Below are 18,404 nucleotides of genomic sequence, written 5' to 3' on the forward strand. Positions count from 1 at the left end.
TCCAGAGTTTGTCTGTGAAGATGGGAGAACCTTCCAGAAGGACAACCGCCTCTGCAGCACTCCACCAATCAGGCCATTATGTAAGAGTGGCCAGACGGAAGCCACTCCTCAGTAAAAGGCACATTTTAAGTAAAAGGCCCGCTTTGAGTTTGCTAAAAGGCACCTAAATACTCTCAGACCATGAGAAACAAGATTCTCTGGTCTGATGAAACCAAGATTGAACTCTTTGGCCTGAATGCCAAGTGTCACATCTGGAGGAAACCTGACACTATCCCTAAGGTGAAGCATGGTGGTGGAAGCATCATGCTGTGGGGATGTTTTTCAGAGGTAGCTACAGGGACTGGGAGACTAGACGAGGGAAAGATAAACAGAGCAAAGTACAGAGATCCTTGATGAAACCCTGCTCAGGACCTCCGACTGGGGCAAAGGTTCACCTTCCACCTTCCTACTTTCCAAATGCACTGTCGGCGAGGAGGTTTGGGAGCACACAGAGATTGAGCCCCAGTCTATGGTGGAGGGTCGTATATGTCCATGGAGCCGCCATGCCCGGAGGGTTTACAACTGGACCACAGTAGCTGTCAATGAGGAGTCATGTACAGTATGTGGTCAGTCATATCCTTTCTCACAGAGGTGACCCCTGGGCCAGGCAAGTGGGCTTGTTTGCTGATCTCTCCTCCTCCAGCTGGGTGACTGCATGTTGTGTACCGTCCCTTTATTTTATAAGACCCTCACCGCTGTCTTGAAAAGACCCCACACCTAAGCCCTGTACGCTGTACATGTGGACAAAATACTGCGTCTGGTTTGAGGAAAAGCCATGTCTTTCCCACATAAAGCACATGGTTTTCCCTCAACCCCTCTGTTTGGCAAGTCTGTTTGTTTAACCCTTATAGGTCAATGATTGATTTGTGGTTTCTGTAGCCTCTTGTCAAATGGGAAGCAGGTTTTTACAGTCACGGCTACTCTGTGAAAGCCATGTTTGTGTCGCAAAAATAATTGAATGAGTAGTCATGTTTAGCTTTGCTTAGACATTGTGGGTATCATAATGTTATCAGTAGGTATTTGGTTCCCTCAGGCCGTCTGCTGTAATGGTCATGTTTGTGGACTTAGATGTGGTTCTAGGCCGAGTAAGTAATATAAGCAGGAATTCCAGGAACTGGGTCCTCCTTAACTGCACTGTACTCCCTCTGCCTGCGGTCAGAAAGTCCTCCCAGTGTGAGTACTGATTGTTTTCTCACTGACCTGCTGTCCAGGGCCGAGTTGTAAGCTATAAACAATGACTGCAGTGTGTTGATTGACGCTCGGGGTACAGTTGGTCAGCTCTGTGACTGGTGAAGGCGGCCAAGTGTTGCCCGGCAAGTCGGGCTGTGACTTGTCTTGCACCGTCATTGGTGGGGACATGGAGGGACAGTGACAGTGATGACACCACTCACTCGAACACTGGCTAGTCCTGTAGGTAGGGATGACTGAACAATGTGAGAAGCTTAGTGACTAGACTATACAAATAATAAGAACATTGCACATCAAAGAGCATGACTACAGCTTTATGCGTACAGAGCAAAAATAAATATGGTCTTTTAAAAGCAGTTTTCATATCCAAAACACAATACTCAATCATGACTCACTATCTGGAGAGGACCTTAGCAATTACATCATAACTTTGGCAGAGTAGAGCATGGTGAATCAAGACTGATTGCGTAGTGTGTTTGTGTGTTTTCAGGTCTAATTGGAACCAGATGGCTTGCAATACGAGCTTGAACACAAACCTATGCAAATGTATTTTTGCGTGATGAAAATAATGTATTAGTGAACATTTCTAAACAAGAGGATGGTTGAGGTGAAGTAGGATCAGTTGCCTTTAGGTGGCAGTAGCTGCATTGGTAGTGATATCTTCCTGTGCCGGCATAACTTTTCTGCTTGTGATGGAAGGAGGAGCAGTTGCACTTCAATGGCTCATCTTTTATGGGAACATTTTCACAAAAAACACAAGGGTAGAAATGTAAGATTGTGTTAGATTTTACGGTGTGTTGACTTAACAGAACAGAATAAGATGAGCAGTGGAATATTGGAAAGTACCATGGAGTTGTTGAAATCATATACATGAGATAATAATCTGAAATATAGTTTTACTAGGCTACTGCCTTAAGGCAATGCAGACAGAATAGCAATGGAGCCGATGTCATCGAAGTGTTAGTTCCACCAATATCAACCCATATGACAGCTTGATCCTCATTCCTAATCCTGGGAGCGCATCTTCACTACACAGCACTACTTGACAAATTTGGAATGTTTTTTTTTTTCTGTGCCAACTCAAGCTGGCTTTGGGTGACAAGGCATTGACAGCAGGCCCATGGGCATGGGGGTTGGCACTGCTTCAGACTGCCAACGCTGGTGCTGCAGTGGGAACTGCAGAGAGGAGAGGGCATAGCCGGATGATGTGAAATATCTACTGTAGAGGCTCCCCAGCAATCTTTATCTGTGTCCCAGGGGGGCTTAAGACTGAATTAAGTAAGTCATTGGGATGCAGAGGGGATACTTCAAAATACCGAGATGTTGCCTATGTGTCTTCCTGTATTCTGTACACTTGACAATCAATAGGCTTGTGTGGGGGGAGAAAAAGGTGAGTGTGCGCAGGTCTGTTCGTCCTCATTTGTGTTTGTGCATGTTTTTCTACAACGGGCCAAGTTAGTTATGCCTCACCCAGTGGCAGCACTACAAAGTAAAGGAAGCCGGGCCCAAGCCCCTCAGGAAAATGGCTCGGTTTCTTCTCCAGGGATAAATAAACCATCCCAAAATACTGAGTGGAAGAGGAAGAGGATGTGGCCCCTTTTTTATTTGTGCTGCGGTGCCATTTTGGAGAGGGACAGGCTAACCTCAGTCGCAGGTGAAAAGAGAGACTAGAGTTTAGTTTGTGTAGGCCAATGGTGGTATGCTTTCAGGCAGGGCCTATAATCCTGGGTCAGTAGAGAGGAAAGATCGAGAAGAGCTTATATAGTGTGTAAACCAGACTCCTAGCGCTCTGTAGTATTTGCAGCCTGTTGTGCACTCAATCATGTGCGGTCTGTAGTAGTAGAGAGGTATTTTGTGGCCTGTAACGTGAACTCATGCATTGGCATCTGAAATGTGTAGCATTTGGCTTGTGGGCATTTCCGTCTAAAATGACCCATGAGCACCAACATGTGAAGTTTGTATGAGCATATCAAATGAAAGCTAAGAGTATTTATTACTTATTATATTATTATATATTTATTATTTATTTTGTTAAGGCTTAAATAAAAAATGTTCAAACAATTTCCGTCGTCGAAATATGGAATATTCAAAGGCTTTGATTTCTGGTCAAACAGATGGAAAAAGGGGTCTTTGACAACATCTACCAGAAAAGGTCTTAAAAGGTATAAGAAATACACTTGAGTGTACAAAACATTATGAACACCTGCTCTTTCCCTGATAGACTGACCAGGTGAAAGCCATGATCCCTTATTGATATCACTTGTTAAATCCACTTCAATCAGTGTAGAATGAAGGGGGGGAGACCGGTTAAAGAAGGATTTGTAAGCCTTGAGACAATTACGACATGTATTGTGTATGTGTGTCATTCAGAGGTTGAATGGACCAGGCAAAAGATTGAAGTGACCTTGTGCATAGAGTCGTATGGTTTGTTAAACTTTTGAAATCAATGGTTTTTATTTGGCACACATTTTAAAGCTTAATTCCGTTACTATGGAATTCCAGCCCAGTTCCCTCTCCCTTCTGCCAGTACGTATGCACAACTGTTATCCCTCCCTTCAGCCCTCCCTGTCTCTTGTAACTGTCTATCATGGTTCTGAACTTTGTCTCACTTTAGACACCCTTTGACCAGGAAAAGGCACGTTGGAAGAATGAACCTTCACTCTACTTCCCGTTAGTGCGAGTGAACTCTCCAGGAGGTTAACATTCAAGTGACAAACGTTCAGGAGGTCTAAGTCAGTCTCAAGGAAAGTAGGCAAAGAGAGTAGCTTTGTTGTGATAAGGTTTACACATCAGAAGGAAACAGCCGCTTCCCTCTCCACCTCCCCAAAGAGACCCAGCTGGGAGCAGCGCTGTGTTATCTTACCTGATCTGTTGGACACCATGGTGATGTCACTGTTGTCCACTATTCTATATATCGGCCCGTTAAACACACACACACACACACACACACACACACACACACACTCCCCCGCAGAGCTCCTAGCCGACCCAGGGCATAGAAACACTGCCAGCTGTGGACCTGACCCCTGACTTGGACACTCCTCAGATGAGATGCCAACTCCTCATGACTCCCCGCCCCCTCCACTCCTCTAATCCAGAGACTTTATGGGGCTGTGTAATGTAGTGTACACGATGGGACGTTCCATCTCCCCGCTATGGGGCGGGGGGACTCCAGCTGACCCTTCTGTGTCCACATGTTCAGCCTTTGATGTTTTTAATTAGACCCCACCCGCTCTGCTCTCACAGCTTGACATTACACTTATATGACATAATACCTCAGGAGGAGGGTGACACCGTTAGAGGCTATTGCAGGACAGTGACACTGTCCACAGTCACCAGATGTGGAGTACAGTGTCCGTGTCCCCAAGTGGAAGAGATAAAGGGTTCTGGTAACAACCACTACTCATTGATCACAGGGATTCCTGACCTCAAGTCTCTAAGGGGTTCAGATGGAGCATTTTATTATTTGAGAAAGTCCGCATGGTATTATGAATCCATACTGTGTGACACCAGGGCAGTCTTGGTTACATATAACTGCTACTACTGTACGGTCTAGCCGCAGTGTCATCATGGTAACCATATACAGTGCATTTGGAAATGATTCAGACCTCTTGACTTTTTCCACATTTTGTAACTTACAGCTTTATTCTAAAATGTATTTAAATAAATAAAAACCCTTTTCAGTCTACACACTATCTCATAATGACAAAGTGAAAACAGTTTTGTAGAAGTTGTTGCTGACTTAGGTAACATTTCTTTTTTTAAATAAGTATTCAAACCCTTTGCTATAAGTCATGAAATTGATCATCCTTGATGTTTTTACAACTTGATTGGAGTCCACCTGTGGTAAATACAATCCATCATTATTCCATTTAAGAAGTTTGGAACCACCAAGACTCTTCCTAAAGCTGTCCGCCTGGCCAAACTGAGCAATCGGGGGAGAAGGGCTTTGGTCAGAGTGGTGACCAAGAACCCGATGGTCGCTCTTTGACAGAGATCTAGAATTATTCTGTGGAGATGGGAGAACCTTCCAGAAGGACAACCATCTCTGCAGCACTCCACCAATCAGGCCTTTATGGTAGAGTAGCCAGACGGAAGCCACTCCTCAGTAAAAGGCATGAGTGTCTGCTTGGAGTTTGCCAAAAGGTCTCTAAAGGACTCTCTGACCATGGGAAACACGTTTCTCTGGTCTGATGAAATGAAGATTGAACTCTTTGGCCTGAATGCCAAGCGACACGTCAAGTGTCACAGAGAACTGTTTTTCAGCGGCAAGGACTGGGAAACTAGTCAGGATCGAGGGAAAGATGATGTGAGTAAAGTACAGAGAGAGAGATCCTTGATGAAAACCTGCTCCAGAGAGCTCAGGACCTCCGACTGGGGCCAAGGTTCATGTTCCAACAGGACAACGACCCTAAGCACACAGCCAAGACAATGCAGGAGTGGCTTCGGGACAAGTATCTGAATGTCCTTGAATGGCCCAGCCAGAGCCCGGACTTGAACCCAATCTAACATCTCTGGAGAGACCTGAAAATAGCTGTCCAGCGACACTCCCCATCCAACCTGACAGAGCTTGAGAGGATCTGCAGAGAAGAATGGGAGAAACCCCCAAATACAGGTGTGCCACGCTTGTAGCGTCATTCCCCAGAACACTCGAGGCTGTAATCGCTTCCAAAGGTGCTTCAACAAAGTACTGAGTAAAGGATCTGAACACTTATGTAAATATGATATTTCAGTTTTTTTATATTTTTTTATAACAATTCTACTACAACCCTGTTTTTGCTGTGTCATTATGTGGTATTGTGGGTAGATTGATGGGGATCCATTTTAGAATAAGGCTGTAACATAACAAAATGTGGAAAAAGTCAAGGGGTCTGAATACTCTCAAAATGCACTGTATATCTGAGTAGGAATTAAACTCAATTGGTAGGATATTAAATATCTATCATCTTGGATCCCCTTCCTTTATGCCCAGCGCTCAGATCTTTAGACACTGTGTGTACCATGTCATCGCTAATCTGGCTGCAGCAGATGAGCTGGCCCCTGAGATGTGTGTCCTGCAGCCTCCGGTCACATGGTATATTCCATAGACTGATGGGAAGAACAGTCCAGCAGTGTTCCCAGCCGATGTCACTGACTCTCTTCATATTGATGTGAAAACAGCAGTAAACACCAATCGGGGAATTCACCAGTCATCTACAAAAGTATGATTGAGCAGTCGGTATCAATCTGAGAATGCGTGCCACCAACTTTCAAAACACACTGGGTGGGAGGGGGATGTAATCAGTGTGGAGGACAAACGAAACAGACTTGTGAGAAGAGCTGCAGTTTGGCTGTAGTACCAGCAGCAGTAATCCAGCCATGTACATCAGTGCAGCTGAGTCCCAGACAGACCGTGCTTATCTAGAAGCCAGCAGCAGGCAGCTGTGTCCAGATTCAGCGTGGGCCGGGTACAGCTTCCATGCCCTAATACAGGATGTTTACACTCCAACATCCACACACACAACCGCCTTCTTCTTCTGCCATGGCATACATTAAGCCGATTTGCGCTTGAAAGCTTCAACTCCGATTTCCCATAGCTGACACTGCAATGGTACTATCACTGCGGTATAGGGAGTAGTGCTGCTCTTGGTCTAGTTAACTACTGCTGTACAGAGTAGTCTCATTCCACAATGCGTCCATACAGAAGACAGATTTTCTGCTGAGGCTGATGATTGTGGATGTTCTGCTTGTAGGTCACAATGTTATTGAGGTTATTGAGTGGTTAGGGACTGGTGTGTGTGGGGGGGGGGGGACTGAGTTTACCCTCCACATCCTGGCCCAGTGGTTTGTTTGTTGTCCAGAGGAGAGGTTCTTACGGTGCTGCAGCCTGCTGAGGAGGAGTGGAGTGAAGCAGTAGAAACACAGCTGATCCCTGTGACTCAGCAGTCTTCACCACCCAACATGGCCTGAATTATTCATCATTAGCACAACACAGAAAAGAACAACAAACCCAGTACTGTCTACACACACACACACACACACACACCACACACACACACACACACAGTCTGGTTTCTCCTCAGCACTGCTGCTGCAGCACTATCGGTACCGGTTTATCATTAGCTGTTTGTTCTACGGGGTAACCATCTCGGAGACTTCCAACTCTTGATCGTGTGATTGGTTGGTGATGAGGGTTGGAGTGGGATTGCAGACACCCAGCAGTACTCATGGACTGTACCTCCTGCGTAGGCATTGAGGATTTCTGCACTGCATTGCTAAGAGAACCATTCCCTGATAACAAGCCTCCAAAATGAGAGTAGGATGAACTGTGTTGCAAAAGGCCCCTTTCTCTAACAGCTGGTTAGGTTTTATGGACCACTCTCTGAGAAATGGTATTTTAGAGGTCGACCTCAACCGTGACACGGCCATAAATGTTGTTGTTGGCTATGGAATAAATTTTGAAATCGAGAAATGTCTGACAATGTATCAGTACCTTCAGAAAGTATTAATACCCCTTGACTTATTCAACATTTTCTTGTTACAGCCTGAATTCAAAATGGATTCAAAGAAAACAAACAAGATAATTCTCACCCTTCTACCCACAATACCCCATAATTACAAAGTGAAAACATGTTTTTAGATTTGTGCAAATTTATTGAGAAATTAAATACAGGAATATCTATTTTTACATAAGTATTCACACCACTGCGTCAATACTTTGTAGAGTAACCTTTGGTGGTGATTACACATTTGAGTCGTCTTGGGGTATGTCTGTAGCAGCTTTCTGGATTTAGGGATTTTCTACCATTTTTTCCTTGCAGATTTTCTCAAGCTCTGTTAAATTAGCGGCTGTGAACAGCAATCTTTAAGTCTTTCCACAGATTTTCAATGGGATCAAGTCTGGGCTTTGGCTGGGCCACTCAAGGACATTCACATTCTTGTTCTGAAGCCATTCCAGCATTGCTTTGGCTTATGCTTGTGGTCACTGTTCAATTGGAACATAAATCTTCACCCCAATCTTTCGTTTGCACTCTGAAGCAGGTTCTCATCAAGGATTTGCCTGTATTTGGCTCGACTTATTGTTCCCTTTATCCTTACCAGTCCCCCAGACCCTGCCTTCTGGCAGGTTCTCCCATCTCAGCCAAGGAACTCTGTAGTTCTGTCAAAGTGATCATTGGGTTCTTGGTCACCTGCCTGACCAAGGTTCTTCTCGACCAGTTGCTCAGTTTGGTCAGACAGCCAGCTCTAGGCAGAGTCTGGGAAGTTCCATAATTGTTCCATTTCCAAATGATGGGGAGTGGAGACCACTGTGCTTTTGGAAACGTTCAACACTCGTAAAAAAACAAACATGTATATGCTTCATCACAATCTCAGAGATCTACAGATCGTTCCGTTGACTTCACATGGTATAGTTTCTGCTCTGACATGCACAGTCAGCTGTGAGACCTTTTTATATAGTGTCTTTCTAAATGATGTCCAAACAATTGAATTGGCCACAGGTGGACTCCAATCAAGTTGTAGTGACATCTCAAGGATGATGAAATAAAGTTGGATGCACCTGAGCTCATTTTGGAGTGTCATAGCAAAGGGTTGTGAATACTTAGAGTAGCAATCAAAAGTTTGGACACACCTACTCATTCAAGTTTTTATTTTTTTTATTTACAACTATTTTCTACATTCTAGAATAATATTGAAAACATAAACTATGAAATAACACATTTGGAATCATGCAGTAACCAAAAATAGTGTTAAACAAATCCAAATATATTTTAGATTCTTCAAAGTAGCCACCCTTTGCCTTGATGGCAGCTTTGAATACGCTTTGCATTCTCTCAATCAGCTTCATGAGGTAGTCACCTGGAATGCATTTCAATTAACAGGTGTGCCTTAAGTTAATTTGTGGAATATCTTTCTGGAAGATTGCCATTTTTAAAAAAAAGATATATATTTCGCCTTTATTTCACCAGGTAAGCTATTTGAGAACAAGTTCTCAGTTACAAATGTGACCTGGCCAAGATAAAGTAAGGCAGTGCGACAGAAACAACAACACAAAGTTACATGGAACAAACAAGCGTAAAGTCAACACAATAGGGAAAAAAATAGTCTATATACAGTGTGTGCAAATGGCATGAGGAGGTAAGGCAATAAATAGGCCAAAGTAGCAAAGTAATTACAATTTAGGAGATTAACACTGGAGTGATAGATGAGCAGATGATGGTGTGCAAAATAGCAGCAAAGTAAATAAAAATAATATGGGGATGAGGTAGGTAGATTGGGAAGGCTATTTACAGATGGACTATGTACAGCTGCAGCAATCGGTTAGCTGCTCAGATAGCTGATGATTAAAGTTAGTGAGGGAAATGTAAGTCTCCAGCTTCAGGGATTTTTGCAATTCATTCCAGTCATTGGCAGCAGAGAACTGGAAGGAAAGGCGGCCAAAGAGGTAGTGGCTTTGGGGATGACCAGTGAGGTATACCTGCTGGAGCGCGTGCTACGCGTGGGTTTTGTTCGTTTGGAGGTTAGTTAACACAGTGTCCTAAGAAGGGCCAGATGTATACAGAATGGTGCCGTCTGTGTCGAGGTGGATCAGGGAATCATCCGCAGCAAGAGCGACATCGTTGATATATACAGAGAAAAGAGTCGGCCCGAGAATTGAACCCTGTAGTACCCCCATAGACTACCAGAGGTCCGGACAACAGGCCCTCCGATTTTACACACTGAACTCTATCTGCGAAGTAGTTGGTGAACCAGGCGAGGCAGTCATTTGAGAAACCAAGGCTATCGAGTCTGCCAATAAGAATGTGGTGATTGACAGAGTCGAAAGCCTTGGCCAGGTCGTTGAAGACTGCTGCACAGTACTGTCTTTTATCGATGGCGGTTATGATATCATTTAGTACCTTGAGCGTGGCTGACTTGCACCCGTGACCAGCTCGGAAACCGGATTGCACAGCGGAGATGGTATGGTGGGATTCGAAATGGTCAGTGATCTGTTTATTAACTTGGCTTTCAAAGACTTTAGAAAGGCAGGGCATGATGGATATTGGTCTGTAACAGTTTGAGTCTAGAGTGTCACCCCCTTTTGAAGATGGGGATGATCGCGGCTGCTTTCCAATCTTTAGGGCTCTCGGACGAAATTAGAGGTTGAACAGACTGGTAATAGGGGTTACAACAATGGCGGCGGATAATTTTAGAAAGAGAGGGTCCAGATTGTCTAGCCCAGCTGATTGGGTCCAGGTTTTGCAGCTCTTTCAGAACATCTGCCATCTGGATTTGGGTGAAGGAGAAGCTGGGGAGGCTCAGGAAGTAGCTGCGAGGGGTGCGGAGCTGTTGGCCGGGGTTGGGGTAGCCAGGAGGAAAGCATGGCCAGCCGTAGAGAAATGCTTATTGAAATGTTCGATTATCATGGATTTATCGGTGGTGACCGTGTCGCCTCGCCTCAGTGCAGTGGGCAGCTGGGTGGAGGTGCTCTTATTCTCCATGGACTTTAGTGTCCCAAATTTGTGGTAGTTAGAGCTACAGGATGCACATTTCTGTTTGAAACAGCTAGCCTTTGCTTTCCTGACTGACTGTGTGTATTGGTTCCGGACTTCCCTGAACAGTTGCATATCGCGGGGACTATTCGATGCTATTGCAGTACGCCACAGGATGTTTTTGTGCTGGTCAAGGGCAGTCAGGTCTGGAGTGAACCAAGGCCTATAATGGGGATCCTTTTTTATGCAAACAATGCCTGCAGTACTAATGTCGGCCTTGAACTTCCATGGCTTCAATGAGAGGTGGCAGTCTTTCTACCCTGCAATAGATTCATAATGGGACTTATGAGTGTCATAGCATTGTTTTAGACATACCTCAGTGTGCACAACAGGAAGAATCTGTGTCCTCAAGGTGAGATTTATCCCAACCAGCTGTGTCACTTCAAACTATGTCCTCTAGTAATTTATTATTTGCCAGTTAACCTTATATTTGCAATGGTTCTCACTCAAAAATAACTGTCTCACTGTTGATAGACAGTGTTTTCAAAAGAGAACCTACTTGACTAGACAGACGTGTGTGTGTGTGTGTGTGTGTGTGTGTGTGTGTGTGTGTGTGTGTGTGGACTATCCATGTATTGTGTCGCTTAGGGGCATGCTATTTTAGTTGCTGTGCTGCATAACTATGAACGACAAGCCAGCGATAACGCTGTGAAGTCACACTGATATTCCTTTGTCATAACCCTATAGTACATGATCCTCTTGCCCTTTACCTTACTTAGGGATGTGATCACTGCTCTTACAGTAGCAACAGTTCAAGCAGGAGACATGAAGCTTTCATTCCTCACAGTCCACACTGGGGGCTGCTCTTATCAGTCCCTAATGTAGAGTTTGACTTGGCAATTTCACAGCAGATTACTTCTTGCTGTTCTATATGTTAAGCTTAAAAGCCCTCTCCACCATCTGACGGTCTATCCTGCTGTAGACTGCAGGCCATGGGGGATGGGGAGAGTGTGTTGAAGCCATGAGGTTGAAATGAGGATGTATTTCTAAGAGAACAATGAGTATACTTGAAGTCTTCATCCATCCATCCCTGCTCACTCACTCACTCACCCATATATCTGAATTCCATCAACCCCGGGCTCAGCTGCACTCCTCATCCCCCCCAATCGAATGTAGTTCAGTGTGTCAGGTGCTGCTGAAATATTAACACAGCACACGCACATGCTGAGGGAGTTTAGCAGCACACTACACTGGTGCACCCTGTGGAAGCACTTCTAATGCTGCAGATGGTTGTGTGTGTGTGTGTCCTGATCAATGTTATTGCCCCACAGTATGACTTTTACTGTAATGGTGGTAGCAAATCTCCCCCAGTCACACAGAGTTTGAGCCTTTGACCGGTCAACTGAACACTGCATGGCTTTGGGGAATTACCGTGCCCCCATAGACTGCAGCCACTCTGCATTAGACATTTTACATCGCATGTATTTTCAGCTTGTAAATTCATATCAAATGAAATATTAATGGTTTAGTATGAATCTCATTCTCAATGGTGACCTCTCATCAGTGTTATTTTTCTGGTTCATGAAATCCCTCCCAGTATCTAGGAAGACTGTTCACTGTATGCACTTCAGTAGCTGATATGTGACAATACAACCCCAGGTGCCGTGGATGATTCCCTGCCAGCTACTGTCCTGTAAGTGTGTGTACTGGGGTACTTTATGAGCATGCGACCCACAGCTGCAGCAGGAAACAGGGGCCGCCTCAGAATGACGGGAAATTGATAAGTAAACAAGAGATGGACAGTGCCCGGTTTCCCTGTCTGTCTTTCCCCAATCAGGACATGGGGCACGGCGCTGCAGACTCTTGTCAGTACAAACATGTCCAATGGCTCGAAGGCAGAGAGTCCATAAAATCAGGCTTGATTTGCAGGTGGGAGATATTAATTGATATAAACAAATATTGATTAATTTCTTTATGAATGTGGAGCCAGTTCAGGTTGATTATTAAACAGCATGGTTTTATGGGTAAAGTTCCTGGCCCTAGGTAAACTGTGTGGCTGATGGATTGTATCTGGATGAATCCTAGTTTGACATCCTTGAAGGTCTTGGCTTAATCAACCTTTTCTGTCCTACTTCTAATATGTTTTATGCACTTGGTAGAACAGGAAGGACATGCTCTCATCCAGCCAGAGGTTAATCTTTTATTTAGAATTTATTCTCTGCGTGACGTCTCGGCATAAAAGGCTTAAATCCGTACATTTCCTTGGTGTGCTTTGTAAATAAAGATGGCTTTGAGCAAAAGCACTGGCCAGTAAATGTTTCGATTTTTTTTTTTTCTCTCTCCAGGTTTCTAAAGTAAAACAGATTCGTCTTTGAACACAGGCTGACTGACTCAGCTGCTGTTTGTGTGGGCACACACTTTAATTGGAATATGTTAAGTCACAGAGTAGGTTTGACTCAAATCCTGTTCTTTTTAGATGAGCTTTCCCTTGATCGAGAAGATTACGGAGGATCATGTCCGTTTAGAAAACAGTTTTCCAAGCAGTCTGGCTGAGGTGGAGGACGTTTTTACTGTTTCTTCATTAAGGCTTTCATTAATCCAACCGTAATATGCTGCCATGTCATCATGATTCGTGTTTTAGAGAAGTGTAAATGATGAACTTGTTTGATTCTTGGAGAATTTGTCCCTTCGTTGCCCCTTGTTTCTCACTTCAACTAAATAAGCACTCAGCCACATTGCACTTTGCCTGACTGTGGAAACAATCTATCCTAGAGTTAGCACACATTCATTTACTCCTTAGTCAACGCCTTAATCTTCATCACATTCCCTCCCCTTACTGTACAAGAACAACTATTGTATTTGGGTGCGGTTATGCCGGCTGCTTATTTCTGAATGCATTCCCCAGAGAATGCAATAAAATCAAATATTTTCATGTACAGATGTGGTCGTCTGACTATGAGTAAGGGAAATATAGAGTTGAGGTTTCAAAGAAGGGAGAGGCAGGGGGAAAGAGAGAGCGAAAGGGAGAGCGACGCACAGCATCAGCAGCAGCCGATAGAAGCTGGCGTTGTGTCGAGGCTCAGCATTGGCTGAAGCTGCAGCAGCGCTCACAGCATCCCCCCCTTCCCGTCTCTCTCCCTCTCTCGCTTGCCTGCTGACTGAGGCACTCCTGCAAACACAGGCTGGGACAGCACTGCTTTGCTGTGGCTCTGACCGAGGCTCCTTTCCCTGGCTGGATAAACTCTCTCTCCAGGCTCCCAGGCTATCTCTCTGTTTCTCGGAGCCCAGACAGCAGCCTCGCCCTGGGGGTGCAGTCATATGAAGTTGTGGAGCTGTGTTTCAGGATGGACCAGGCTGTAGTAGGTTTGGATCTGGGAAACTGGGTCATCGTCTGGCTCTACTGAGGGATGCCTGTTTTGGACCTGGAGTGATGGGGTGCACCACCAGTGTGGTTGTGTTTGACGGACTGCGTACGGTCTTACAGAGGAACTGTGGGTACATCTGCAAAAGTGGTGCTGCCGAGCCCGTTGGGCAGAACGAGGCTGAACAAGCCGCGTGCAGCCGGAGGGAGTCCCGGGTCCCATGGCCAACACCTCGAGTACTGAAGGTGTGTGTGTGTGTGTGTGTGTGTGTGTGTGTGTGTGTGTGTGTGTGTGTGTGTGTGTGTGGTTGGTTATTACTTATGACGTGCCTGCCAGACTGTAGCTCTGCTCCGATCTCTTCATACAGTATAAATACAACACCAGTCCTGACCTCCCTCAGCAGCCAGGTGCTTCTTTAAATCAAAGTAGTGTCCAGAGACAGGATTTCAGTTCCTAAATCCACTCAACTGTCTTCCCATATCCTGTGAATTATATATGGAACTTTTCAAGGTTTCCTTTAACACCAAACTTCCATTGAAGCAAAATGTGATACCGTTTTTCCAACTCAGGAAACAGCACATGATCTGTAGGAAAGTAGGCCGAACCCCATTGTGTTGCCATATTACCTTTTTTATGGACATCTTATCCTTCCATTTGAGGTACCCAAAGCCACAAGACAGCTTTTATGTACTTAAAAGGAGCATATTAATCGTTTTTTTTGATAAATGAATCAATTTCCTCCTTTAACTGACCTACTGCATTTCAGCTGCAGAAGTGCACCTATTTCAGTACTATATTTTACTTGAATCACCAGTGTGTGAAATATAAGAGGAGCAGGTTTGAATCTCACCCTCTGTGATGCGCTCCATGGGTTAAACCCTGTGCAGGAGAGGAGAGACAGTGGGCTCCGTGTCTGCTACAAATCCATCATCTTTGGGCTGCTGGCTGGCTGGCTGCATCTTCTGTTCTACCCAGTACCAGCTTGTCTGTCTTGACCTTTGTCTATGTCTTGTTTGCTCTCTAAGGATGCATGCAATTGCACCCTATTCCCTATATAGTGCACTACTTTTTAAAACTAAGCCTTATGGGCCCTGGTCAGAAGTAGTGCACTTTATAGATTAGGGTGCCATTTGGGATTCTCCCTAACTGTGTCTAAAGGATACTGATGGCTCTTTCCTCCTGCTGAATGTGACATCCATTGGGTTAACTGTGATGTGAACAGATTGACAGGGACGGCTCCATGGTAGAGTAGACCGAAGAGACAGGAGAGATGTATAGGTCAAGGGCATTGTGACCTTCCATGGCTCAGAGATGCTCTGGTCATCTAGCTCTGCTGATTTGAATTCCCTCTCAGCATTTGGTCGTGTCACAAATCATTAGGCTAAAAGGTGCAGGCAGGGAGAAGGATGCCGCATGACACCCGTAGGGGACACCCGTGTGCTATACTGTAACCGATAGGACGTCAGAAGAAATGCAATATGGTTGAAACCGAAGCATGTTTAGCTCCTTGGTGACTGCCCTCATAAAACAATGTTTCAGATGGACCAGCCATACTGGAATCCCCTGTCCCCTGGACTGGAGTTTTGCTCTCCTTGTTGTTATGCTTCTGATTTATAGCAGGTATTTTGGTCCACGTAACCTGTAAAGACGTCAGCCATTAGTGTTGTCCTATACATTCCCTATGGCTCGAAGTCATTATCTCTGTGTGGGGGAATTTAAAGGAAAGGTTAAAGGGGTAAAAGCCACTGGGTGGGCCACACACACACACACACAGAGAGCGATAGGGGTGGCTATTAGTAGGTAGTTCTTCAGTCCAGACTCACACAGTATGCCATTAGGGGGTTTGTTTTGGGAGTTGGACTGTTCTCTTATTTTACTCCCTCTGATTACACCAGCGCACCCTTTTCCTTCCTTTAGGAAACTCACATCTCTCGCTCTTCAGGGGTGGGGTGGATGCCTTTAGGGGACAAAGGTCACTGCTATTAGGATTCTGCTCTCTAAGTTTTTCATGATTTGTCTTTGTCACTCCTGCTAAACTACTTAGCTGTGTTGTACATCATCACTATGTTTACATTCTTACCATACTGTTGACAAGTGCACAGCTTATTTCCTCCACTAGAGCTCCAGGAGATTTGAGGCCAAAACCAATATTGCAACACAAAAGCAAATGTGCCAGCTATTCTTATCAATGGAATGTCGTTTCGGGAGCAGGAGAGGGAGAGAGAATGGTGCCGTCAAGTTGGGCCATGATAAAATAAGCTTTATCGTGTGGTGTGTTGAGGAGTAATGCTTGAAATATAGACTAACAATGTTTTCACTTATAACAAATGGCTAATGACTCAATTACTCTGTATATCTAAAGTGCCGCAGTGCAAGCTGTGCCACTACAGATTCTGGGTTCGAATCCAGGCTCTGTCGCAGCCGGCCACAACAGGGAGACCCATGGGGCGGCGCGCAATTGACCCAGCGTCATCCAGGTTAGGGGAGGGTTTGGCCGGCAGGGATATCCTTGTCTCATCGCACACTAGCGACTCCTGTGGCGGGCCGGGTGCAGTGCACGCTGACACGGTCGCCAGGTGTACGGTGTTTCCTCCGACACATTGGTGCGGCTGGCTTCCGGGTTGGATGGGCATTGTGTCAGGAAGCAGTGCGGCTTGGTTGGGTTGTGTTTCGGAGGACGCATGGCTCTCGACCTCCGCCTCTCCCGAGTCCGTACAGGAGTTGCAGCGATGAGATATTGCTGTAACTACTACCAATTAGATACCACGAAATTGGGGAGGAAAAAAGGGGTGAAAAATATATGTTTTCTAAAAACAGGCTTATAGACATTTTTGCTAATTTATTCTATATTAAAAACTGATCCTGAATCGTCTTGGCTGTGAGCTTAGGGTCATTGTCCTGCTCCAGGGCGCTCAGGACTTCATCAAATCACCCCCACCCAAAATGTCACATGCGTCGAATACTTAGCGTGAAATGCTTAATTACAAGCCCTTAACCAACAATGCAGTTCAAGAAATACAGTTAAGAATTAAGAAAATATTCACTAGATAAATAAAAAGTAACACAATAAAATAACATTAACGAGGCTATATACAGGGGGTACCGGTACCAACGCAATGTGTGGGAGTACAGGTTAGTTAGTTAATTTGTACATGTAGGTAGGGGTCATCAATGTAAATAGTCCGGGTGGCCATTTGATTAGTAGTAGTCATATGGCTTGGGGGTAGAAGCTGTTAAGGAGTCTTTTGGACCTAGACTTGGGGCTAAGGTACCGCTTGCAGAGAGAACAGTCTATGGCGGTGATTGGAGTTTAACTTTTTTTTTTTATGGAAAAAAAATAAACGTGTGTGTGTGTGCTTTAAAAAAAATGTTTTTTTAAAGTACACACACACAGTTTTTTTTTTTTTACTTAAAAAAAAAGTTAAACTCCAATCACCGCCATAGACCCCTGCAGTACCCCGGGCCCCAGTTGAATATCCCTGCTGTACAGCATAACTGTGAATTAGCCGTAGTGTTACTCCCCTGGATGGCTGTTGTTCCTTTAGATGGTGACCACGTTGAATTTAGTCTGGTGTTTGTCTTAATGTCGTTAGGACGAGGTGTGGGACCCTTTATTTGCAATGTCCGTTGCTTAGATCATAATATATTATCCTAGCCTAATTCCTTATAGGCATACAATCATTCTCCGCTATTTATGTCATCCTTAAAATTATTTTCTACAAGTGGAAACTCTGACTAGTCCCCATAGATAGTCAGTGTTATACACACAGGCTGGGCGTTCACCAGAACATCCACATGAAAGCAATGTGCCGTTAAATCTCTGCAGAGAGAAGACAAACAATCAGATCACTCCCCTGTACTTTTTACACACTAGCCGTAAGCACAGCTAAATAACAACAGACTTAGCTATCTAGCTAGCTAGGGCAATGCTTTTCTATTTGTCATGATTGTGTGTGGCGTCTCAGGCCGTTGTGAAGTTGCCTAGAATGGGTTGTTTCCAGACATGCTAATAACATTAAGGTGCTTTCCGTTGCCCTCTCTCACACACTGATTGGGACAGGAGAACATTACCTCCAGCACTTAGCTAGGCTCCTTCACCGTGACCTGCTCTTGCAACAAGTCCTAGAGACACTAGACTAGAGCAACAATGTGTAGATCAATGTGCAGCTGTTCAAACTTGACGGGCCACACATTTTGTTCGATAGAATTGTGTTGCGTTCGGCCTTGGGTGAAAAAGAGTACATGTATCTATGCAGGAAGGAGGAGTCTGGAAATGCCATAGTGGGCTGTGTCCATCCCTACTGTGGTCATGTTTTGTTTCCCAGCTGCTTTGTGTGAGATGAGACTCTTGTTCTCACCTCTTTAT

General features: G+C 44.8%; 1 protein-coding gene across 6 annotated transcripts in view; it reads left to right on the forward strand.

The window, feature by feature from the left end:
* The window catches only part of LOC118367029 (dedicator of cytokinesis protein 9-like), a 120,656-nt gene that overhangs the window by 25,051 nt on the left and 77,201 nt on the right, over positions 1 to 18,404 (forward strand). For 2 of the 6 annotated variants that reach the window (XM_035749980.2, XM_052493769.1), the window contains exon 1: positions 13,864 to 14,283. The exons of 3 other annotated variants lie outside the window; for them this stretch is intronic. In XM_035749980.2, the coding sequence (XP_035605873.1) occupies positions 14,107 to 14,283 (177 nt within the window). In that variant the 5' untranslated portion in view covers positions 13,864 to 14,106. Of the gene's footprint in view, positions 1 to 13,859; positions 14,284 to 18,404 lie in introns of those variants that run through there. One more of the 6 variants, XM_052493772.1, reaches the window with a different exon arrangement.

The sequence above is a fragment of the Oncorhynchus keta genome, chromosome 34, assembly GCF_023373465.1.
Source record: "Oncorhynchus keta strain PuntledgeMale-10-30-2019 chromosome 34, Oket_V2, whole genome shotgun sequence".
Lineage (NCBI taxonomy): Eukaryota > Metazoa > Chordata > Actinopteri > Salmoniformes > Salmonidae > Oncorhynchus > Oncorhynchus keta.